Consider the following 26,652-nt stretch of genomic DNA (forward strand, 5'->3'; position numbering starts at 1 on the left):
CAATGGACATTTACAAAATGGAGAAGATAACAGCATCTGTTAATCATAAGCTGGAACAATTTGATTCATACTGGGAAAAATGGTTTAACTACATAATGCCTCATAGGCCTGATTTTATTCTCACAAATCAATGAATATGTTGTAAGAAAAAGATCACTCTCTACTTGTACATAGTTTTTTTTCCTTTTGCTTGTTTTTTTCTTCCCACTTCCCTCACAGGAAAATAGCCACTCACAGGAGACCTTGCCCACACCCAGAATTACGGCTGCACAGGTGGAAGGTCAACTGAGGAAGATCTGTACCAGCAAGGCGGCTGGACCGGATGGAGTTTCCCCACGATTACTGAGGGCCTGTGCTACTGAGCTGGGAGAACCACTACAATGCATCTTCAACATGAGCCTGGAGCAGAGAAGAGTACCCAGACAGTGGAAGACATCCTGTATTGTCCCGGTACCGAAGAAACCACAACCAAAGGAGTTGAATGACTTCAGACCTGTTGCCTTGACGTCGCACGTGATGAAGACCATGGAGCGGCTGATAATACAGAATCTGAGGCCACAAACCAGGCACGCCCAGGATCCTCTTCAGTTTGCATATAAGGAGAAGGTGGGAGTGCAGGATGCTATCACGTATTTACTGCACAAATCACTCTCTCACCTAGGGGGGGTCAGTTGTGCTGTGAGGATTACATTCCTTGACTTCTCTAGTGCCTTTAACACCATCCAGCCCAAGATCTTAAAGCACAAACTAACGGAGATGGGAGTAGACTCTCACATGGTGGATTGGATAGTGGACTACTTGACAGATAGACCTCAGTATGTGCGGTTGGGAGACTGTAGGTCTGACACGGTGGTCAGCAGCACAGGGGCGCCGCAGGGAACCGTACTCTCTCCGGTCCTGTTCACCCTGTACACATCAGACTTCCAATATAACTCAGAGTCCTGCCATGTGCAGAAGTTCGCTGATGACACGGCCATAGTGGGGTGTGTCAGGAATGGACAGGAGGAGGAGTATAGGAAACTGATACAGGACTTTGTGATATGGTGCAACTCAAACTACCTGCGTCTCAATATCACCAAGACCAAGGAGATGGTGGTGGACTTTAGGAGATCTAGGCCTCATATGGAGCCAGTGATCATTAATGGAGAATGTGTGGAGCAGGTTAAGACCTACAAGTATCTGGGAGTACAGTTAGACGAGAAGCTTGACTGGACTGCCAACACAGATGCCTTGTGCAGGAAGGCACAGAGTCGAATGTACTTCCTAAGAAGGTTGGCGTCATTCAATGTCTGTAGTGAGATGCTGAAGATGTTCTATAGGTCAGTTGTGGAGAGCGCCCTCTTCTTTGTGGTGGCGTGTTGGGGAGGAAGCATTAAGAAGAGGGACGCCTCACGTCTTAATAAGCTGGTAAGGAAGGCGGGCTCTGTCGTGGGCAAAGTACTGGAGAGTTTAACATTGGTAGCTGAGCGAAGGGCGCTGAGTAGGCTACGGTCAATTATGGATAACTCTGAACATCCTCTACATAGCACCATCCAGAGACAGAGAAGCAGTTTCAGTGACAGGTTACTATCGATGCAATGCTCCTCAGACAGGATGAAGAGGTCAATACTCCCCAATGCCATTAGGCTTTACAATTCTACCGCCAGGACTTAAGAACTTTTTAAAAGCTATTATTAATGCTTTTTGAGATGGTGATTTAGATGCATATCATATTTTTTTTACTGAATTAAGTATTGTATGTAATTAGTTTTGCTACAACAAGTGTATGGGACATAGGAAAAAAAGTTGAATTTCCCCATGGGGATGAATAAAGTATCTATCTATCTATCTATCTATCATCTATCTATAAGTGTATACCTCAGATAAATACTATGTGGAGATTTGTGACATATATGTCTGAAATACATCTTATGGAAATGTTTGTTTGATGATGAACTTCAATAAAAAAAATAAATTACAAGGAATTGACTGGGGTTCAGAAACCGGTGATCCAATTGCACAGGGAGGCATTGGGGCCAAAGTCTTTAAGCTTATTGATTAGTTTTGACGGGTTGATGGTATTGAAAGCCAAGCTGTAGTTGATAAAGAGCATTCTGATGTGTATGTATATCTTTGCTGTTGAAGTTGTTTCAGGGTTGAGTGCAGAGCTAATGAAGTCAGCACCATGAAGTACATCAAATAAGGTTGACTGAAAAAGTTTCTGTTTGATTTTTTATTGTAGAAAGTGCCAATTGTATGAAGATTGGTTTGGAAATACAGATTTTCACAAACTGAATGTTTTGTAATACCACTGAATCTACCCTGTCAAGCTTACAATGAAATAAATGCTACCAATCAATTCATCGTAATAACAAACAAAACTGGTTGCTACAAGGTACTACATACTTAGTCCACTCTGAATTAGCTCCATTTGCCTGTGTTTGGCCCAAATCCCTCTGGGCCTTTTCGATCCACATTATTAAATATTAAATGTCCTATTAAAAATAATAATTGCATCCACTTTGATGACTTCTTCTGGCAGCCTGTTCTCTGTACCCTCCAACCTTGGTGTAAAAATGCTTATCCTGAGTTAATATTTTCCATTTTACCTTTAAACAGATGCCAGTTTTAGACAATTCTACCTTAGGAACAATGTTATGTCTATCCGCCTTACCTACCCCTCCACCCCTATGATTTTATAAATCTCTATATGCCCTCACCCAGTGGCCTACTTTCAGATTTCCACTATCAACAATATTTTCTTCTAGATACTGGCTCTTTTGTTTATACCTCCACTTGTTCAATTGCTATCCTCATCAAAAAGCACTGCTGAATCTGGTTACATAACCATCCCTGGTTCAGAGATTTCCTTTTGTTCTTTCTTCACCTTCAGAATTTTACTGGACCTTAAAATTAGTTTCCTTCAAACTTTTTCCCAACTTGATGATTGATAATAAGTGTTAAACTTTATCTCTGGCTATATGTCTGATTAATGTTTTCAGATCTGCTGCATACAATATGTAGGAAAATACAGGAATTTAACCATATTAGAATGACCTATTTTGATAATCTCCCAATAGTTACAAATACAAACTCCCAATTCACTGATTAAAAAAGAACACTTTATTAGCAAAGAAACATAAAAGAAACATTTTTACCAAAAAAACACCCAAATATACAAATTGAGAAAATATAAATCATAATGTGTATGGCAAAAATAGATTTTAAAAAAATCCTCAAATACCTGACAGCACATCAAATGCCTATACTCCTTTTACATCAATTATAATTTAACCTGCAAAATCAAGTGTCAAAGAATAGCTGCAATTTACTCAAAATATCTGCACAAAAGGTTTAGTGGCATAAAAAAAATTTGAAAGACATAGCTTTTGACTAACGAAAATTAAAGAATGGGCTATCAAATCCACTGTCCTGTTGAATATTGTTTGTATTTTGTGGCTTGAATAAAGGATGCTTCTTTTGACTACAGCCTTTAGTTAGATGTGATACACATGTTTCTGTCCTTGGGCCCAACTGGGCACTATTATTTATTGTAGGGACAGGATTTAAAACTTCTTGCTCTTGCTCTATATGCAATCCTGAAAAAGCATTTTCATCAACAGAAAAAGAACTAATGCCAGAGGCTGCAGAGGAAACGGAGGGGCATAATTGTGCAATACCACTTGCCATAGAAAATGGTTTATGTTGCATGTTTGTATATGAAGAGGGTGTAGACCCAGCACTTAACTTAGAACATTTAATAGTCATGCTATAATCATCTAGATGACAAGTGTTTCTACCTGTCGGCCTAAAACTGAAAGTGTCTATTTTACGACAGTCAGCAGCTTCGAAGTTAACAACATAACTACCTTCATCTCTCTCAGGGGATTCACAGATGTCAGAAGATGTTCCAGTCAAAATTTTAGGGCAGATATACACTCTTGAGGAATACTTTGAAGATGGGATACCATTATGATCGCATGCCATTTCCAAATGGACAGCTTCTTTTAAAGGTGTGATCCCCATTTGCCTGCATGAACTTTGTAACGGTGCTCTATCAGAACAATTATCAGTTGAGCTGAATACATGTGTTTTGTTGAGAGATGCAAGGGTCAGAAATGTGGCTGAATTTTGACAAGAGGCTACACCACTAGCTTTATGACACTTTGGTTCTGACACAGCATCATTTGACAACAAAGAAGCATCCTTGGGGAAAATGCCAGCATTAAGTTTATGAACATTATCTTGTTTACCAGTTGACAAGTGTTCACCTGATGTGCCATTTTCAATAGTAGCACTGAATAATGATCTGTTCAAACTTTGTGGCACAGATGCATTGCTGGCTGTGCTCTGAACGAATTGTTGGATTCGGTCTTTGCTGGAAGAGAACTTCTCACTTTGGTTTGTCAGCATGTGTGCTGATGCTGGACTCCCTCCACAGTTATCAGAAATATTTCGAGTTGGTTCTGAACTCTTCTTCATAAGTTGTGCTTTAGATAGAAAAATATTAATAAAAACATAGCATAAAACTCACTCAAATATTACAAACAGTCTGCAAATACTGGCACTGATTAAAATCTAGCAATTTGTCCAGAAAGATGTCAATTACAATATGATAACTTGTACAAAAAATAATTACTTAACTCATATTATAATTATTAAATAGCAACACCCTTGTAAAAATAGTTCATTATTAAATTGGAAAATAAAACTGAACACTCATTTTAAAAGGTCTGGATAACTCAATATGCTTCAATAGTACTGAGTTACCTTTATTTATGATGCATGCAACACAAATTTTAACTGTAAAAATTCAATTCACCACTGATCTCAAGATCTTATGCATTTACCTTGATCAATCAACTTTATCAATTCTCTTTGCAGTCGATTTAAAGTTCATTACAAAGTTGCTTCAAACAAAACAACATTTCTGCAGCTACATTAAAGGGATAACATGTTTATATTAATAAGGAAAAATCAGTCAAATACTTTGATAATCAGGACTGGTATGTTAATTGAAATGTAGAGCATGAATTTATATCTGCATTGATCAAAAATTACCATCTTATCCTAGCCTTTCAGTAGGTCAAATCCGTCAAATCCATCAAATTCAGTCAATTCAGTCAAATCCATTATTGAATAGAAAGATAAAAAACCTACTACGTACTTATTAAAAGTTGTCTGGTGGGGAAAACAGCTACACGACACAAGTTCAGTAACTCAGTATTACTTATTTTCATCAGCATGGTTGTTTCTAAATAAATGTTCAAATAAAGTTTTAAACATTTTCCACCTTATATATAATCCATGCATACTTAGAAACAAGTACTGCACAGCAACAGTCTCTTATGCCAAGCATGAAGACAAATTAAACTAATCCCTACTGCCTGCACATGATCCACATCCATATTCCTGTACCTTCAGCATTATTCCAGGCACTACCATTTCCTGTACAAAACTCCTGCTGGTTAAACTTTCCACTTGCACCCTGGGTACAAGTAGATTCTGGCTGCCTACTTTATCAATACCTCTCATAATTTTTATAAACTGTTATCAGGACTCCCTTCAGCCTCCAATGCTCCACAGAAAACAATTCAAGTTTGTCCGACCTCTCCTTATTAGTCATACTCTCTAATTCAGGCAATATCATGATGAACCTCTTCTGCACCTTCTCTAAAGCCTCCAGATAACTTCCTGTAATGGGTGACCAGAACTGTACACAAAACTCCAAGTGTGGCCTGCATTGTGACTTCTTCATTCTTACACAACGCTCCTATCTGCTACTGATCTATATCCTGTAGATACTTTGACACCCTTCATCACAGTCTGCAGATCCACCAATTTTTGTATCATTTGCAAACTTCAAATCAGCACATCTATATTTTTATCTATATGATTTAGATACATCACAAGCAACAGTGGTCCCAGTACTGATCCCACTAGAACGCCACTGGTCACAGAATAACACCCATCCACCAATATCCTGTGTCTCCCTTGGACAAGCTCATTCTGAAACTAAACCATCAAGTCCCCATGGATCCCATGCAACTTAATCTTCTTAATCAAATTACCATGAGGAACACTGTCAAACATCTTGGCTGTGGATGTTGTCCATGTTTCACAATATCCACACCTCTACTTTTATCAATTCCCTCCTCAAAAAAACTCAATCAAATTTGCACTGCGTGAGCTACACAAAGTCCAAAAATCAAAATCTTGAATTACAAATTTCAAACTGTCGTACATACCCTTGTGGATTTCACATTTATCACGTTTTCGATTCACAAGAGGTGTTTCTATAGCTTTGGCTACTGCAGCCAATTTGCTAGCAGCACTCATTATCTTCTTTTCAGCACTGTAAATAATTATATAGGTATTTTAGTATGAAGTTAAACTGCCCATAAATTCTAAACAACCAAATTCTATTTCAGCAAAGAGCTTTCATAATCATACAGCACAGAAAAGTGAATTTCTGACACACCTCACCCTTGCTGACTCCATTTGCTCACATCTGGCTCATATTTCTTTAGGCCTCTGCTGTTAAAAGATCATTTTAAATTATGTAATTTTATCTCTTCCTCTAGCAGCTCAATCCAAAAAGTCACCGACCTCTGTGTGGAATAAATTGCCCCATAGAAATACCTTAACTTTCTGCACTCCTACTTTAAACCTAGACTCATGAGGAAAAAATACTCTACTTATCAAATCTTTTTTCATATAGTCCTCCATTCCAGGCAACATCCAGGTGAATCTCTTCTACTACCACTTTCTTCCATCAGTTTGCCAACCCGAACTATACAGAATACTCTAAGCGCCACATTAAGAACATTTTGAATCAGAACTAGACCTCACAAATTGCATTACATCACATTTGTCAGGATTAAATTCTATCTGGCACTATGTCTCTCAATTTTCCAGCTGATCTATGCTTTTTGTAACTCTTGGACAATCTTCTTTGCTAATCAAGACTCCACCAATTACCATGCTGTCTGCAAACTTATCAATCAGACCACCTACATTCTCAAAGTACTTTACTTATATAACAAGTGCGTGGAATGGGCTGCCGACGACAGTGGTGGAGGTGGATACGACAGGGACTCTTGGATAGGTACATGGAACTTAGAAAAATAGAGGGCTATGGGTAACCCTAGGTAATTTCTAAAGTAAATACATGTTTGGCTCAGCATTGTGGGCCAAAGGGCCTGTATTGTGCTGTAGCTTTTCTGTTTCTAAATAGCTATGGTCCCTGCACTGATCCCTGCCCTACACTACTTGTAGACTTCTAAGAAAAACACCCACCCACCATAATCCTCTGCCTTCTATCACCAGGCCAATTTTAGATACAGTTTGTCAACACACCTTAAACCTTAAACTTCTCTACAAACATACCACAAAGACCATGTCAAGGGTTTTACTAAAGACAATGTAAATCACATCTATTGCTCTACACTTACAAACTTTCATATGTTTCTTAGTTAAAAGCAGATTAAAATCAAGGCAGATTAGTTTTCAGCAACAAATTATTGAGCTGATTCTAGCTGACTGACAGCTAGCAGTTCCATAAGGAGTCACCAGTTGTCAGTAGCTCATGCTCATCTCAGCCTTTGATTGAGCACGTGAGCTTAAGCTGAAGGTCATTATTTAACAAAAATATATTTAAATTACTATTATGACATTTAGCTCAAAGTGATAACTTTCTAGGTTGGGCTTAAGTCTCTGACAGTAGGAACAGCTTTATTTCAGGGTTTTGTGTTGTCTCAAATCTCAAAAATTGCTTCAAATAGTGCTGCAGTCTTTAACTAATTGGTAATCACATCAGACAATATTCTGACAGAACATTAAGATTTTTACCCTTCACTGTTTCCACCATCGGCCAATAGTTGATGGAGACAAGTCAAATAGTACTTCCGCATTTTCCGCGCAGTTTGTTGACGTTCTCTTAATACTTCTGCACAAATCATTTCAGCTGCTCGTACCTTGCTCTCTTGAATGTAGTACAGCATATCTTCTGCACAAAGCAAGCAAATCTCTTAGTCACATTTACCAAAATTTATAAATGTCAATCTCAGAAAAAATATTTTATATAACACCAAATGCAAGGTCAGCACGCTCTAAGTGTTACACACCCAATGACATATTTTAAAGCACATTCATTGCTAATATAAAAACATATTTTAGTGTTCACTCCCAAAGGAATGACCTAATCTATTTTGTGACATAGATTGAGATATTAACATGAAATACAAAATCTTGTCTATTCTGGTCTTCCTTGATGGTGCCTAGTTATCTTTAACACCAAATTGGTATAACAGACCAGAATTAATATTAGCATTATTTTGACCAGTACTGCACTGAAATGTCAACTACAAAATTCTGGGGTAAGGATTGAACTCACAATTGCCTCAGAAGCCAGAGTTCCAGTACTTTCATATACAACAAGCTTATAGTTTTTTAACCTCATACTGTTCATTTATATCTCCTACTTAGATTCACAAATATGTCTATCCCGGTTGACCCAATGTTTCTGCCTGCTCCCCCACTTAACTTGTGTCCACACACCTTGACTCCATTTTGTCACCCTTGGTTCAGTCCCTTCCAGCCTACTCTGTGACACTTGAATCACCAAGTGATTGTCTCTTTTTCACTAAGGATACTGCTATAGGAAGGTCTTAAAGTGTTCCTGTTTCTTTGTGGACAAAATATCTAACCAATTCCCTTTCACCACCCCACTCATCCACCTTGTGAAACTGGTTTCCACCCTCAACAATTTCTCTTTTGGCTTCTCCCACTTTCTCCAAACCCAAGGTGTAGCCATGGACACCCACATGAGCTGAAGCTATGCCTGCCTGTTTGAAGGCTTCACGGAACAGTCTATGCTCCAAGCCTACACAAATAATGCTCCTCAACTCTTTCCATGTTACAAGGATATCTTATTGATGTTGCTTCCTGCATCAATTTCATCAACTTTGCTGCAATTTTCCACCCTGCCCTTAAATTTACTTGGCTCATCTCTGAAAGACAGACTGTCTATTAATACACCCTAACCTCATTATATGCGCCTTCATACAATGCGGATTCACAGTTATGTGTCAAACCTATTTCAACCGACTTCTCCTTATATGCATCCAAAACTCACAGTTATGCAAGGCTGTTGGGAGGAGAAGCACCACTTTCCCGCCAATATGTCATGTGTGCATGCCTCAGTCTCACTCCCGCCAGTTCCGCATTGGTTTTGGCAGCGTGTGGATGTGTGATCTTGGGCTCTTAAACTTTTGCTGTTATTACCTACGGTGCAGTGATTTTGTGCTTGAAATATTTAACTATGCCTCCTAAGCGTGTCGTGGTTTTTCGTGCTTTTCAAATGACCAGGAGACTCAGAAGATTCTTCAAGAAGGGTTAAACTTTAATTTGCAAATCAAAGCTGAGACAGTCATTGAGCTAGTCGCTGATTGCCTACTGATTCTCGGACACAGCAGCTTTTTAAAGCAATCTCCTGGTTTAGCTGCATTAACATATCCAAGCGGTCTATAGGTGCATATCACAAGTACATCCGCCACTATTGTTTTTACCTATTGACTTATTCATGTTCTAGTCTGACTACATAGCTTTAGTTACACATCTCTTAGCTACCTTTTATTAACACATATTGTCTCCTACATAGCTTTAGTTACACAGCCGACAAGTTCAAAGCAAAACATCTCTTAGCTACCTTTTATTAACACATATTGTCGTCTACATTCAATTGGATACATGCAGAGCCCATAGCAAACTTCAAAGCTGGCTACCTCTGATTAGCATATATTAACACACCATTGTCTTTTAGCATTTCACACAGTTTTGGTTACACAGCAAATAATACAAGTTTAGCACATAGCCAACTTCAAAGCTGGCGACCTCTCCCAGCCACCTCTCCCTAGCATATACCAACACACCATTGTCTCTAGCATTCCACATAGTTTTTAGCATTAAGTTTTATACTCCATAATATTTTATACCCCAATAAGCGTCCTATGTCAAGTCCTGGGCCATCAGCCAAGAGGCAGAGAACCGCTTTAACACTTGAAAAAAAGTTGGAAATTATAAACAGGACCGTGTCAGGTGAAGGTAACACAGCTCTGAGACGCTACTTCGGCCTGGGTGAGTCCACGATCAGAAACATAAAGAAAAATGCTGAGAAAATAGAAAGTGCAGTGATTGATTCATCATAAGTGTCTTCAAAGATTGTTACCAAAGTGTGTAATCTGATTATGTCAAAAATTGAAAAAATGTTGAGTTTGTACATTGAGCATGAAAAAAGAAAAAAACAACACTTAGTTCCGATCATCTTTGTGTGAAAGCTTTGGAAATTTATGGTTGCCTTTGTTCGGAGGCTAGTGAGGAAGTGTCATGTGATATTGTTAGCTTTGATGCGAGTAGGGGATGGTTTTCTAAGTTTGTTAATTGTCTGGGTTTAAGAACCAGCAGAAATGGAAAACACACTGGAGTCTGGTATTGCTATAAACTAATAGTGTTTATTAGTAACTAAGCAACAGCAGTAGGTTTTATCTCTGAAGTTGTTCCACTCCACACACGAAGTATCACCGACAGTGATCTTCAACGAATATCCTTTCAACACAAGTGGTACCACACCCAAATTCAGCTACGGGTCATCCCAAAGTGGTGGCCACAGGATACTCGAACAAAATCCACGTATGGATTATCACCAACAGTAGTTTATCACTGAGGTACCATCTTCAAGTGGTAAAACTACCAACCCCGGCCAGGATTATCACATACAGGTAGTTTCCACACCAGGTTACCCCAAACACACAACTGTGATAGCCACTTATCCAGTTCCACTCCTACAGTGATTTGCCACAGGGGTGCCTTTCTTCAGTGAACTACCACACCCAAACAAGGGTAACACACCAGTGGTAATCACAAAGGTTTCCCCCTCACCAGAGTACCCATTCCTGTGGATTAACTACGTGACAGTCACACCTTTTCTGCACTGCGAGAGCCACTGATCGATTTCCCCGAATCAATCTTCCAAAACCCCACCTTCCTGTGGGTGCAACAAAGCTCGTTCAGTGTCTGAAACTGTGAGTCTCGTGGTGTGTCTCTTGTGTTACAGCGGACCTGGTTTTTATCTCCACATGTTGGACACCAGCTGTCCATCAACTTGCTCTGCCCTCCTCTCTCTGTAAGAACTTTACAAGCAGGCAAGCGTCCTTGTGGAAATGTTAACAAACTGCTGAGAAACCATAACATCAATCTTTCGAGCAGTTTCTGTCTGTCTCTCTCATTGCGCTGGACATCTCTCTCTCTCTCTCTCTCTCTCTCAATAACAGCTCAAACAGTGTCCAAAAGCCAGTCTCATTCTTCTGACATTTTAAAGTGGAAGTGCACAGAAAATTTCAGAAAAGTTTTAAGGAAAAACTTCTTCTCCCAGAGAGTTGTGGGGGTGTGGAATGCACTGCCTCAGAAGGTAGTGCTGGCCAATTCGCTGGATGTTTTCAAGAAGGAGCTAGATAGGTATCTTATGGATAGGGGAATCAAGGGATATGGGGACAAGGCAGGAACCGGGTATTGATAGTAGATGATCAGCCATGATCTCAGAATGGCGGTGCAGGCTCGAATGGCCAAATGATCTACTTCTGCACCTATTGTCTATAAAATATGAACCCTAGTGGTACATAGCACAGGCTTCACAACTTGGCTGTATGTAGTGAGCAAGCTAGTGCTGACCATGAAGCTGCTGAACAGTACCCTGTGCAGTTGCGGGCTGTGATAGCTGAGTTAGGCATCACACCAAAGCAGGTGTTTAATGCAGACGAGTCCGGGCTTTTTTGGAAGCGTATGCCGAAACACACTTACATAAGTAAGGATGAAAAGACTGCGTTAACTTTCTATGATTTATTACTTTGAATATTATATTATATTTCATCAATTTAATATGAATGTTGCCTTGTGGTACTGCTTTTGTGTCATTTTGTTATGAAAATGTGAATAAATTACAGATAAAATATATTTAGGAAGCTCTCCAGAACGCATCCCTATTTTCTCCATCTAGAGAAAATGGCGGCACAATGACAGCGCGCGCGGCCACTCCAGGAATGAATATCTGTTATCTGTAAGTAGGGGCCATGAACAATCCTGATTTGATGGGGACGGACATGAGAAGCACAGAGGAACATCTGGTGAAACTTCTGACATGCCTGTTTCGCTGTTGCTGCTACTGTGCGATCGAAAATTCTCCGGAGAGGAAGGCTCCGAATCCTCATCTTTGCCTGTTGCTTGGCGGCCGGGGCCAGGGTAGAAGCACTCAACAGATATGGTGCTCGGTGTTGGAGGGCTGGTCGGTGGCTCAAAGTTTTTCGGACTGACTCAGAGTTGGCTGTGGTTGAATGCTTCGAGAGGCTGCATCGGGAAGCTCTGCGGCACTGGCGGTTCATGGCAGGAAGAGTTTTTCCTCCTTCTGCCGTCTACGTGAGATGATGGGCTATCGAGGACTTTGAGACTTTTTACCGTGTCCATGGTCTGCCCTGATCAAATTACGGCATTGCTTTGTACTGTTGTAACTATATGTTATAATTATGTGGTTTTTGTAAGTTAGTCTTGGTCTGTCTTGTGATTTTGTGATATCATACTGGAGGAACATTGTATCATTTCTTAATGCATGCATTACTAAATGACAATAAATGAGGACTGAGTGTCCTCACAATCTAATCTAAACAATTATTCACATTATGCGTTCCCATACTATGCGTCGTCTGAATGTATCCCCCACATATAACGAGGATAGGGTGTATCTTTTATAAACCTGCTGAATCTCACAGCTCTCTTGACTATATCTCTTCCCAAAATGACACTTGTAAAAATGCCATTTTATTTTCTCTGTTCCTCCATCTCTGTCACATCTGTTCTCATGATGAAGCTTTCTATTCACATCTCAGATATCCTCTTTCTTCAAAGAACAGGGCCACCACCATTGATGCTGCCCTCACCCACACCCTTTCTATTTCTTGCACATCTGCCTTCACCCCATTTTCCTCCTGACATAAAAGGAATAGGATTCCCATTGCCTTCACCCAACAAGCCTCCATACTCAGGACATTATTCTCTGTAACTTTTGCCATCAACAATAGCATCGGGGATGGGAACCAGAACAACAGAGTTGAGGATTGGGCAACTGGTATACAAGTAGGTACAGTGAGACTATGAGGAATGTCCAGCAGTTGATAGGGAAAAATTGCAGTCAGTGGGATGTATTGAAGAGTAACATGAAATAAAGTCAAAAAGGGTGATGAATTGAGGATTGAAGTTGTCACTTTTGAATGCATGCAGTCTATGGAATAAGGAAGATCATCTTGTAGCAAAATTAGAGATTGGGAGGTATGACTGTGGGATCACTGAGTAGTGACAGAAAAGATTATAGTTAGAAGCTCAATATCAGAGGGTATCATTGTATTGAAAGGTCAGGCAGGTAGGCAGAGTGGGTGGGGTGGCTCTATCAGTTTAAAAAAACCCCTCAAATCCTTCAAAAAAAGTGACAGAGGGTCAGAAGATCTGATAGAATCCTTGTTGGTATAATTAAGAAACTGGAAGTGTAAAAAGACCCTGATGGGAGTTATATTCAGGCCCCCAAATAGTAGCTAGGATGTGGGATACAAATTTCAATGGGAGATATAAATGTCATGTAAAAAGGCAACATTATGACAGTGATCGGGGATTTCAATACAGTATCCATGTTTATTGGGAAAATCAAATTCCCAAGAGAGAGAATTTGTAGAATGCCTACAAGATGGCTTTTTACAGCGGCTTGTGGTTGAGCCCAAGGAGAAAGGCAATTCAGGACTGGGTGTTGTGTAATGAACTAGATTTGATCTCTTTTTAGATTTGATCCATGAACACTACCACACTACTTTTTATTTATTTTGCATTACTTATTTTTAACTTAACTATTTAATAGGCATATATTACTTAATACAATTCAGTTTTTTCTCTGTATTTATTTATCATGTATTTCATTGTACTGCTGTTGTAAAGTTAACAAATTTCACCCCATATGCTGGTGATATCTGATTCTGATTAGGAAGCATAAGGTAAAGGAAACCTTCAATCATAAAATTACAGAATCCACCCTGCAGTTTGAGAGGGAGAAGACAAAGTCAGATGCAAGAATGTTACTGTGGAGTAAAGGGAATTAGAGGCACGAGAGAGGATATAGTAAAAGTTGATTGGAAGACACAATGGAAGGGATGATGCCAGAGCAGAAATGGCTGGAGTTTCTGGGGGCAATTTGGAAGGTGCAGAACAGATACATCACAAAGATGAAGTATTCTAAAGGGATAATGAGGCAACTGTGATGGCATGAAAAGAAAATGAAGGGCATATAATATAGAGAAAAAAGTTGGAAATTAGAGGATTCAGCTTTTAAAAACCAACAGAAGGTAACTAAAAAAGCAATAAGAAGAGATGAAATACTAAGGTAGGCTAGTCAGTAATAAAAGGGGATACCAAAGGTTTTGTCAAATATATAAAATAAAAGGGAGGTGAGAGCGGATACTGGATCACGGTAAAATGATGCTAAAGAGGTACCAATGGGAGACAAAGAAAAGGCAGATGATTCTAAGCATTTTGCATCTGTCTTTACCGTGGAAGACACTAGAAGTGCTCCAGAAATTCCAGAGTGTGGGCAAGGGGTGACTATAATTACTATTACTAAGGAGAAACATCTGATGGTAAACAAGTCACCTAGACCAGATGAACTATACCCCAGGGTTCTGAAAGAGATAGCTGAAGAGATTGTGGAGGCATTCATAATGACCTTTCAAGAATCACTAGATTCTTGAAAATTGCAAATATTACTCCACTCTTTAAGAAGGGAGGAAAGCAGAAGAAAGGAAACTATAAGCCAGTTAGCCTGACTTCAGTAGTTGAGAAGATGTCGGAGTCCATTAGTATAGATAAGGTTTTGAGGTATTTAGAGGCACATGCTAAAATAGGCCAAACTCAGCATAGCTTTATTAAGGGGAAGTATTTCCTGACAAATCTGTTGCAAATATTTGAAGAAATAACAGGTGACTCAGTGGACGTTGTTTTCTTGGATTTTCAGAAAGCCTTTGACAGGGTGCCACACATGAGGCTGCTTAACAAGATAAAAATCCATGATATTACAGGAAAGATATTAGCATGGATAGAGGATTGGCTGGCTGGCAGGAGGCAAAGAGAGCAATAAAGGGGATCTTTCTGATTGGCTGCCAGTGTCTAGTGGTGTTCCGCAGGAGTCGGTGTTGGGAAAGCTTCTTTTCACGTTAAATGCCAGTGATGGATGACAGAATTGATGGCTTTGTGGCCAAGTTTGTGGATGATACGAAGATTGGTGGAGGGGCAGGTAGTGTTAATAAAATAGGAAGTCTACAGAAGGACCTGGATAGATTGGGAGAATGGGTAAAAAAAAGTTGCAGATGGAATATAGTGTGTGATCACTCACTTTGGTAGAAGGAATAAAGGGGGAAGAATTCAAAACTCAGTGCAAGGAGACTTGGGGGGTCATCTGCAGGATTCCCGAAAGGTTAACTTCAAGGTTGAGTTGGTGGTAAGAAAAATAAATGCAATGTTAACATGCATTTTGAAAGAACTTGAATATAAACACAAAGATGAAATGCTGAGGCTTTATAAGGCATTGGACAGACTACAATTGTAGTATTGGTGCAGTTTTAGCCCCTTATCTAAGAAAAGATATGTTGGCGTTAGAGAGGGCCCAGAGGAGGTTCACAACAGTGATTCCAGGAATGAAAGGGTTAACATATGAGGAACGGTTGATGGCTCTGGGCCTGTACTCACTGGAATTTAGAAGAATGAAGGGGAATCCCACTGAAACCTAACAAATGCTGAAACGTTTGGGTTAAGTAGATGAAGGCGGGTGAAGAATGTTTCCTATAGTGGGTGAGTTTAGGACCAAAGGGCACAGCCTCATTAAAGAACAGAGATGAGGAGGAATTTCTTATATTTGGAATTCATTGTCACAGACAGCCGTGGAGGTCAAGTCAATGGGTATATTGAAAATGGAGGTTGATAGGTTCTTGATTAGTCAGGGCATCAAAGATTATTGGGAGAAGGCAGGAGAATGAAATTGAGAGATAATAAATTAGTCATGATGGAGTAGACCTGATGGGCTGAATAGCGTAATTATGCTCCCATGTCTTACAGTCTTATAGTCTTATGGTAGCACTCGGCATATCTTTTCTTCTACCCACTTCCACTTTCTCTGGGGAGTGATCTCTAAGTGACTCCCTTGTGCACTCATCCCCAATTTGACTTCCCATTCCATTCTAACATGACCTCCTCAACTGCCACAATGAGCCCACACTCAAACTGGAGGAGCAAAACTTTATCTCCATTTGGGTAGCCTCCAACCTGATGACACAAGCTATCATTTTTTTTTTACTTCCAATAATATCATCCCCCTCTACCTTCTTCTCATCCATTCTCTTCTCACCTCACCTGTCCATCTCCTTCCTCAGGTTCCTCATCATTAAGTTATAACCAAATAACCATATAACAATTACAGCACGGAAACAGGCCATCTCGGCCCTTCTAGTCCATGCCGAACGCTTACTCATTTAATCCCACTGGCCCGCATTCAGTCCATAGCCCTCCATTCCTTTCCTGTCCATATATCTATCCAATTTTACCTTAAATGACAATATCGAACCTGCCTCTACCACTTCTTCTGGAAGCTCATTCCACACTGCTACCACTCTCTGAGTAAAGAAATTCCCCTTCGTGTTACCCTTAAACTTTTGCCCCCTAACTCTCAACTCATGTCCTCTTGTTTGAACCTCCCCTACTCTCAATGGAAAAAGCCTATCCATGTCAACTCTATCTATCCCCCTCATAATTTTAAATACCTCTATCAAGTCCCCTCTCAACCTTCTACGCTCCAAAGAATAAAGACCTAACTTGTTCAACCTTTCCCTGTAACTTAGGTGCTGAAACCCAGGTAACATTCTAGTAAATCTTCTCTGTACTCTCTCTATTTTGTTGACATCTTTCCTATAATTCGGTGACCAGAACTGTACACAATACACCAAATTCGGCCTTACCAATGCCTTGTACAATTTTAACATTACATCCCAACTCCTATACTCAATGCTTTGATTTATAAAGGCCAGCATACCAAAAGCTTTCTTCACCACCCTATCCATATGAGATTCCACCTTCAGGGAACTATGCACCATTATTCCTAGATCACTCTTTTCTACTTCAATGCCCTACCATTTACCATGTATGTCCTATTTGGATTATTCCTACCAAAATGTAGCACCTCACACTTATCAGCATTAAACTCCGTCTGCCATCGTTCAGCCCACTCTTCTAACTGGCCTAAATCTCTCTGCAAACTTTCAAAACCTACTTCATTATCCACAATGCCACCTAACTTAGTATCATCTGCATACTTACTAATCCAATTTACCACTCCATCATCCAGATCATTAACATATATGACAAACAATATTGGACCTAGTACAGATCCCTGAAGCACACCACTAGTCACCGGCCTCCAAACTGACAAACAGTTATCTACCACTACTCTCTGGCATCTCCCATCCAGCCACTGTTGAATCCATTCTACTACTTCAATATTAATACCTAACGATTGAACCTTCCTAACTAACCTTCCGTGCGGAATCTTGTGAAAGGCCTTACTGAAGTCCATATAGGCAACATCCACTGCTTTACCCTCGTCAACTTTCCTCATAATCTCTTCAAAATTTTCAATAAGATTTGTCAAACATGACCTTCCACACACAAATCCATGTTGACTGTTCCTAATCAGACCATGTCTATCCAGATAATTATATATACCATCTCTAAGAATACTTTCCATTAATTTACCCACCACTGACATCAAACTGACAGGCCTATAATTGCTAGGTTTACTCTTAGAACCTTTTTTAAACAATGGAACAACATGAGCAATACGCCAATCCTCTGGCACCATCCCCGGTTCTAATGACATTTGAAATATTTCTGTCAGAGCCTCTGCTATTTCTACACTAATCTCCCTCAAGGTCTGAGGGAATATCCTGTTAGGACCAGGAGATTTATCCACTTTTATATTCCTTACAAGCGCCAGTATTTCCACCTCTTTAGATAGATAGATACTTTATTCATCCCCATGGGGAAATTCAACATTTTTTCCAATGTCCCATACACTTATTGTAGCAAAACTAATTACATACAATACTTAACTCAAGTATTCTTTAACTCAAAATATGATATGCATCTAAAATCACCCTCTCAAAAAGCATTAATAATAGCTTTTAAAAAGTTCTTAAGTAGTTTACTTAAATACATTGAGTCCTAACCCCGGCACTTTAACCTATCTTACTCCTGGCGGTTGCATTGTAAAGCCTAATGGCATTGGGGAGTATTGATCTCTTCATCCTGTCTGAGGAGCATTGCATCGATAGCAACCTGTCGCTGAAACTGCTTCTCTGTCTCTGGATGGTGCTATGTAGAGGATGTTCAGGGTTTTCCATAATTGACCGTAGCCTACTCAGCGCCCTTCGCTCTGCTACCGATGTTATACTCTCCAGTACTTTGCCCACGACAGAGCCCGCCTTCCATACCAGCTTATTAAGACGTGAGGCGTCCCTCTTCTTAATGCTTCCTCCCCAACACGCCACCACAAAGAAGAGGGCGCTCTCCACAACTGACCTATAGAACATCTTCAGCATCTCACTACAGACATTGAATGACGCCAACCTTCTAAGGAAGTACAGTCGACTCTGTGCCTTCCTGCACAAGGCATCTGTGTTGGCAGTCCAGTCTAGCTTCTCGTCTAACTGTACTCCCAGATACTTGTAGGTCTTAACCTGCTCCACACATTCTCCATTAATGATCACTGGCTCCATATGAGGCCTAGATCTCCTAAAGTCCACCACCATCTCCTTGGTCTTGGTGATATTGAGACGCAGGTAGTTTGAGTTGCACCATATCACAAAGTCCTGTATCAGTTTCCTATACTCTTCCTCCTGTCCATTCCTGACACACCCCACTATGGCCGTGTCATCAGCGAACTTCTGCACATGGCAGGACTCCGAGTTATATTGGAAGTCTGATGTGTACAGGATGAACAGGACCGGAGAGAGCACGGTCCCCTGCGGCGCTCCTGTGCTGCTGACCACCGTGTCATAGTTTCCATAACTTCCCTACTTGTTTCCCTTACCTTTCACAATTCAATATCGAAGTGAATACCTTAGTGAATATCGAAGAAAAGAAATTGTTCAAAATCTCCCCCATCTCTTTCGGCTCCACACATAGCTGTCCACTCTGATTCTCTAAGGGACCAATTTTATCCCTCACTATCCTTTTGCTATTAATATAACTGTAGAAGCCCTTTGGATGTATTTTCACCTTACTTGCCAAAGCAACCTCGTATCTTCTTTTAGCTTTTCTAATTTCTTTCTTAAGATTCTTCTTACATTCTTTATATTCCTTGAGCACCTCATTTACTCCATGCTGCCTATATTTATTGTAGATATCTCTTTTTCCTAATCAAGTTTCTAATATCCCTTGAAAACCATGGCTCTCTCAAACTTTTAACCTTTCCTTTCAACCTAACAGGAACATAAAGATTCTGTACCCTCAAAATTTCACCTTTAAATGACCTCCATTTCTCTATTACATCCTTCCATAAAACAAATTGTCCCAATCCGCTCCTTCTAAATCCTTTCACATCGCCTCAAAGTTAGCCTTTCTCCAATCAAAAATCCCAACCCTGGGTCCAGTCCTATCCTTCTCCATAATTATATTGAAACTAATGGCATTGTGATCACAGGACCCGAAGTGCTCCCCCAACACATACCTCCGTCACCTGACCTATTTCATTCCCTAACAGAAGATCCAACACTGCCCCTTCTCTAGATGGTACGTCTATGTATTGCTGCAAAAAACTATCCTGCACACATTTTACAAACTCCAAACCATCCATCCCTTTTACAGTATCCTCCAGAATTTTGCGTGTTAAGATTTTCAGCATCCACAGAATCTCATGTACACAATAAGCTACATCTGTTACTTAATACATGAAAGCTAAATTCGCTTTATAAAGCATTTTACGATGTTGAAAAATCTTCAAGAATACCATACTTAAATATTTTTGTACTGTAATATTTTATCAGTAAATATGCACTTTGTTTCAAATGGTGTCCCAAATTGTTTGCTAGGTATTGTTCTGGTGCTCCCACTACAATATTCTAATTTGAGCAAACTGAGGAAGAATGTCGCAATGGTAAAATGCCTGGCCAGACTACAAATTCAAGTTTGGATATGGAGTTGAACTTGGATATGCACCTCTGTATGAAAGTGCTTCCAATGCATGTAAATTTAAATACTGAAATAGTTTGGAAAAATTAAAGTACTTTACTTGTAAATTTTCTTCAATAAGTTGATATTGTTCTAATTTACCTTCACTACAAAATATCAGGAAGGAAACATAAGGATTCCAAAAAGTATTTGGTAAATTGCATTTAAATGATTTGATCACTCACACAGAAGTATTATTCTTCCAAAAATGTTAATACTCTGAACTACTATTATGGTCAACCTTTGAAGTTAACTCTGTAGTTCAGAATTGTTACATAGTTACACTTACACCATCACCTATCCAGAATTTTTAATGATAATTCACCTGCTTGCCATTGGTCAGCAACTATTTTATCATTCTATTTTGCAATAGACAGAATGACCAAGACAAACTTATGTTGTTTTGTTTACTTCCCACCTATCCCCTTAATTGGTTTCACATATGACCCACCAGCTTGTACTCCCTCCCCTCTTGTCACCATCTTATTCTGGCTTTTTACAGTATGGTAATTAAATTAGAGTCAGATACCTCTAATTTTGTTCACAGCCGTCAGATATTGATGGCGAATTTCTTCTAATCCTTTTGTAGAGATCAACTTAGATGAATTTTTAGAACTGCCTTGCTGCTGTAAACTGAAATTAAGTCAAAAATGTTAATTCCCTGCTTAATTAAAATTATACAAAACAAGAAAGCAAAAGTATAAATGATGACCAAGTAATATTTAAGCTTCTCCCTATGTACTTTTACCCTGCCTATACCCCTCATAATCTCATATACACGTAATCGCTCAATCGCTTATCTTCTGGGGAATGAAGTCCTAGTCTGTGTAACCTCTCCTTGTACCCCAGACTACACCCTGGTAAATCTTTTCCGCATGCTTTCTAGTTTAATAAGAGTGGTTAGCATAATGCTGTTATAGCGCCAGTGACCGTGGTTCTTTTTCAATATTTTTATTAATTACTTGAATAGATGAATACAAAATACATTATGATATTATGGAAACAAAAACAGGGTTGAAATGCCCCATATCTAGGTATAATGAATTAATCATAATATTGAAAAGGTATATTTTATTCTAATCTAAAACAAAATCAAAACCTCATAACAAAAAAAAAGCAAAAAAAAGCAGCTGTTCGGTTAAAAGAAAAGAATATAAAAAAATCTTGGATATATAATCGTAAATTCAAACATATAGTAGCCATCATCATTGCTGAACAAGTCAAAGATTGTGAAAGTAGTTCCAAAAAGGTCCCGATAATGTGAAAAAATCTTGTCTAGGTATAGAAATAAAACATTTAATCTTCTATAGATTTAAACATGACATGACACTTAACATTTTCGTGATTTTTATTAACGACCTGGATGTGCGGGTAGAAGGATGGGTTGGCAAGTTTGCAGCCAACACAAAGATTGGTGATGTGGATAGTGTAGAGGATTGTCGAAGATTGCAGAGAGACAGTGACAGGATGCAGAAGTGGGCTGAGAAGTGGCAGATGGAGTTCAACCCGGAGAAGTGTGAGGTGGTACACTTCAGAAGGATAAACTCCAAGGCAGAGTACAAAATAAATGGCAGGATACTTGGTAGTGTGGAGGAGCAGAGGGATCTGGGGGTACATGCCCACAGATCCCTGAAAGTTGCCTCACAGGTAGATAGGGTAGTTAAGAAAGCTTATGGAGTGTTAGCTTTCATAAGTCGAGGGATAGAGTTTAAGAGTCGTGGGGTAATGATGCAGCTCTATAAAACTCTAGTTAGGCCACACTTGGAGTACTGTGTCCAGTTCTGGTCGCCTCACTATAGGAAGGATGTGGAAGCATTGGAAAGGGTACAGAGGAGATTTACCAGGATGCTGCCTAGTTTAGAGAGTATGCATTATGATCAGAGATTAAGGGAGCTAGGGCTTTACTCTTTTGAGAGAAGGACGATGAGAGGAGACATGATAGAAGTATACAAGATATTAAGAGGAATAGATGGAGTAAGGGGTGGAAAGTTCAAGGGAAATTATAGGCCGGTAGGCTTGACATCGGTAGCAGGTAAATTATTGGAAGGAGTACTAAGAGATAGGATTTACAAGTATTTGGATAGACAGGGACTTATTAGAAAAAGTCAGCATGGATTTGTGCATGGTAGGTCATGTTTAACCAATCTATTAGGGTTTTTCGAGGAAATTACCAGGAAAGTGGATGAAGGGAAGGCAGTGGATGTTGTATACACGGAGTTCAGAAAGGCCTTTGATAAGGTCCCGCATGGGAGGTTAGTTAGGAAGATTCAGTCGCTAGGTATACATGGAGAGGTAGTAAATTGGATTAGACATTGGCTCAATGGAAGAAGCCAGAGAGTGGTAGTGGAGGATTGCTTCTCTGAGTGGAGGACTGTGACTAGTGGTGTGCCACAGGGATCAGTGCTGGGTCCATTCTTATTTGTCATCTATATCAATGATCTGGATGATAATGTGACAAATTGGATCATCAAATTTGCTGATGATACAAAGATTGGTTTTGTAGTGGACAGTAAGGAATGTTTTCAAAGCTTGCAGAGGGATTTGGACCAGTTGGAGAAATGGGCTGAAAAATGGCAGATGGAGTTTAATAGACAAGTGTGAGGTATTGCACTTCGGAAGGTCAAACCAAGGTAGAACATACAAGGTAAATGGTAGGACACTGAGGAGTGCAGTAGAACAGAGGGATCTGGGAGTACAGATACATAATTCCCTAAAAGTGACATCACAGGTAGATAGGGTAGTAAAGAGAGCTTTTGGTACATTGGCCTTTATAAAACAAAGTATTGAGTATAAGAGTTGGAATTTAATGGTGAGGTTGTATAAGACATTGGTGAGACCGAATTTGGAGTATTGTGTGCAGTTTTGGTCACCTAATTACAGGAAGGATATTAATAACGTTGAAAGAGTGCAGAGAAGGTTTACAAGGATTTTAAATCGCAGCAAGAGGCGGAGAGGGAAGAGGTAAAAGAAGTTCGGAAAGAAGCTGTTTTTTTTTAACTGATCGCGGCAAAGAGACTAGGCTGCACAGGCGCGTGTAAGTCGACCTCTGAGATCAGCAGGGGAATTTAAAAAGCGAGCAGAGGTTGAGTACGAGCTTCACTCCAGGTGAGGTAAGGCTGGGTAAGCTCCTTTAATTAATCCAATTAGATTAGGAGTAGGTAATGGAGGCAGCAGTTAGGGCAGCTGAGTGCTCTGTTTGCAGTAGCTGTCCCTGATGACTACACCTGCAAAAGGTGCATCCAGCTGCAGCTCCTGACAAACCGTGTTAGGGAACTGGAGCTGCAGCTGCATGAACTTCCGATCATTCGGGAGGCAGAGGCAGAAATAGACAGGAGTTTCAGGGAGATAGTCACCCCTAGGAGTCAGCAGGCAGGTAGTTAGTTGGTGACTGTCAGGAGAGGGAAGGGAAATAGACAGGAAGAGCAGAGCACCCTTGTGGCCGTTCCCATCAACAGTTTTCTAGGGAAGGTGGGACCTATTCCGGCAGGATGGTTTACATCTTAACTGGAGGGGGACAAATATTCCTGCAGGTAGGTTTGCTAGAGGGGCTCCAGAGGATTTAAATTAGATATCAGAGGGGAGGGGAACCAGAGTGTAGGAACAGATGTATGGGAGAAGGAAGAAAAAGACAGTAAAGTTCTTTGTACTGTTAGAGATAAACAGAGAGGAAGAGGTGGAGAATTTATTAAATGCATTTACTTTAATGCTAGGAGCATTGTAAGAAAGATGGATGAGCTTAGAGCATGGATTGATACCTGGAAATATGATGTTGTAGCTATTAGTGAAACATGGTTGCAGGAGGGGTGTGATTGGCAACTAAATATTACTGGATTTCATTGCTTTAGGTGTGATAGAATTGGAGGGACAAGAGGGGGAGGTGTTGCATTGCTTGTCAGAGAAAATATTACAGCGGTGCTCAGGTAGGATAGATTAGAGGGCTCGTCTAGGGAGACTATTTGGGTGGAATTGAGGAATGGGAAAGGTGTAGTAACATTTATACGGGTGTATTATAGACCACCTAATAGGGAGCGAGAATTGGAGGAGCAAATTTGCAAGGAGATAGCAGATATTTGTAGTAAGCACAGGGTTGTGATTGTGGGAGATTTTAATTCTCCACACATAGACTGGGAAGCCCATATTGTAAAAGGGATGGATGGTTTGGAGTTTGTAAAATGTGTGCAGGATAGTTTTTTGCAGCAATACATAGTAGAGATACCAACTAGTGTTGGATCTTCTGTTAGGGAATGAAATAGGTCAGGTGACAGAGGTATGTGTTGGGGAGCACTTCGGGTCCAGTGATCACAATGCCATTAGTTTCAATATAATTATGGAGAAGGATAGGGCTGGACCCAGGGTTGAGATTTTTGATTTGAGAAAGGCTAACTTTGAGGAGCTGCGAAAGGATTTAGAAGGAGTGGATTGGGACAATTTGTTTTATGGGAAGGATATAATAGAGAAATAGTGGTCATTTAAAGGTGAAATTTTGAGGGTACAGAATCTTTATGTTCCTGTTAGGTTGAAAGGAAAGGTTAAAAGTTTGAGAGAGCCATGGTTTTCAAGGTTTTGGAAAATTGGTTAGGAAAAAGAGAGGTATCTACAATAAATATAGGCAGCATGGAGTAAATGAGGTGCTTGAGGAATATAAAGAATTTAAGAAGAATCTTAAGAAAGAAATTAGAAAAGCTAAAAGAAGATACGAGGTTGCTTTGGCAAGTAAGGTGAAAATACATCCAAAGGGTTTCTACAGTTATATTAATAGCAAAAGGATAGTGAGCGATAAAATTGGTCCCTTAGAGAATCAGAGTGGACAACTATGTGTAGAGCTGAAAGAGATGGGGGAGATTTTGAACAATTTCTTTTCTTCGATATTCACTTCGATATTGAATTGTGTAAGGTAAGGGAAACGAGTAGGGAAGTTATGGAAACTATGACGATTAAAGATGAGGAAGTACTGGTGCTTTTAAGGAATATGAAAGTGGATAAATCTCCTGGTCCTGACAGGATATTCCCTAGGACTTTGAGGGAGGTTAGTGTAGAAATAGGAGGGGCTCTGACAGAAATATTTCAAATGTCATTAGAAACAGGGATGGTGCTGGAGGATTGGTGTATTGCTCATCTGGTTCCATTGTTTAAAAAGGTTTCTAAGAGTAAACCTAGCAATTATAGGCCTGTCAGTTTGATGTCAGTGGTGGGTAAATTAATGGAAAGTATTCTTAGAGATAGTATATATAATTATCTGGATAGACAGGGTCTGATTAGGAACAGTCAACATGGATTTGTGCGTGGATGGTCATGTTTGACAAATCTTATTGAATTTTTTGAAGAGGTTACGAGGAAAGTTGATGAGGGTAAAGTGGTGGATGTTGTCTATATGGACTTCAGTAAGGCCTTTGACAAGGTTCCGCATGGAAGGTTAGCTAGGAAGGTTCAATCATTGGGTATTAATATTGAAGTAGTGAAATTAATTCAACAGTGGCTGGATAGGAGATGCCAGAGAGTAGTGGTGGATAACTGTTTTGTCAGATTGGAGGCCGGTGACTAGTGGTGTGCCTCAGGGATCTGTACTAGGTCCAATGTTGTTTGTCATATATGTTAATGATCTGGATGATGGGGTGGTAAATTGGATTAGTAAGTATGCAGATGATACTAAGTTAGGTGGCGTTGTGGATAATGAAGTAGGTTTTCAAAGTTTGCAGAGAGATTTAGGCCAGTTAGAAAAGTGGGCTGAACGGTGGCAGATGGAGTTTAATGCTGATAAGTGTGAGGTGCTACATTTTGGTAGGAATAATCCAAATAGGACATACATGGTAAATGGAAGGGCATTGAAAAATGCAGTAGAACAGAGTGATCTAGGAATAATGGTGCATAGTTCCCTTAAGGTGGAATCTCATGTGGATTGGGTGGTGAAGAAAGCTTTTGGTATGCTGGCCTTTATAAATCGAAGCATTAATTATAGGAGTTGGGATGTAATGTTAAAATTGTACAAGGCATTGGTAAGGCCGAATTTGGAGTATTGTGTACAGTTCTGGTCACCAAATTATAGGAAAGATGTCAACAAAATAGAGAGAGTACAGAGAAGATTTACTAGAATGTTACCTGGGTTTCAGCACCTAAGTTACAGGGAAAGGTTGAACAAGTTAGGTCTTTATTCTTTGGAGCGTAGAAGGTTGAGAGGGGACTTGATAGAGGTATTTAAAATTATGAGGGGGATAGATAGAGTTGACGTGGATAGGTTTTTTCCATTGAGAGTAGGGGAGATTCAAACAAGAGGACATAAGTTGAGAGTTGGGGGCAAAAGTTTAAGGGTAACACGAG

General features: G+C 39.8%; 1 protein-coding gene across 3 annotated transcripts in view; it reads right to left on the reverse strand.

The window, feature by feature from the left end:
* Positions 1–3,083: 3,083 nt before the first annotated feature.
* Positions 3,084–26,652, reverse strand: part of cep152 (centrosomal protein 152) — a 228,502-nt gene continuing 204,933 nt past the window's right edge. For all 3 annotated transcript variants that reach the window (XM_073032844.1, XM_073032843.1, XM_073032845.1), the window contains 4 exons: positions 20,867–20,970; positions 7,831–7,987; positions 6,228–6,334; positions 3,084–4,469 (listed from right to left, as the gene is read on the reverse strand). In XM_073032844.1, coding sequence (XP_072888945.1) covers positions 3,373–4,469; positions 6,228–6,334; positions 7,831–7,987; positions 20,867–20,970 — 1,465 coding nt within the window. In that variant the 3' untranslated portion in view covers positions 3,084–3,372. The remainder of the gene's footprint in view (positions 4,470–6,227; positions 6,335–7,830; positions 7,988–20,866; positions 20,971–26,652) is intronic.

The sequence above is a fragment of the Hemitrygon akajei genome, chromosome 30 (genome assembly GCF_048418815.1).
Source record: "Hemitrygon akajei chromosome 30, sHemAka1.3, whole genome shotgun sequence".
NCBI lineage: Eukaryota > Metazoa > Chordata > Chondrichthyes > Myliobatiformes > Dasyatidae > Hemitrygon > Hemitrygon akajei.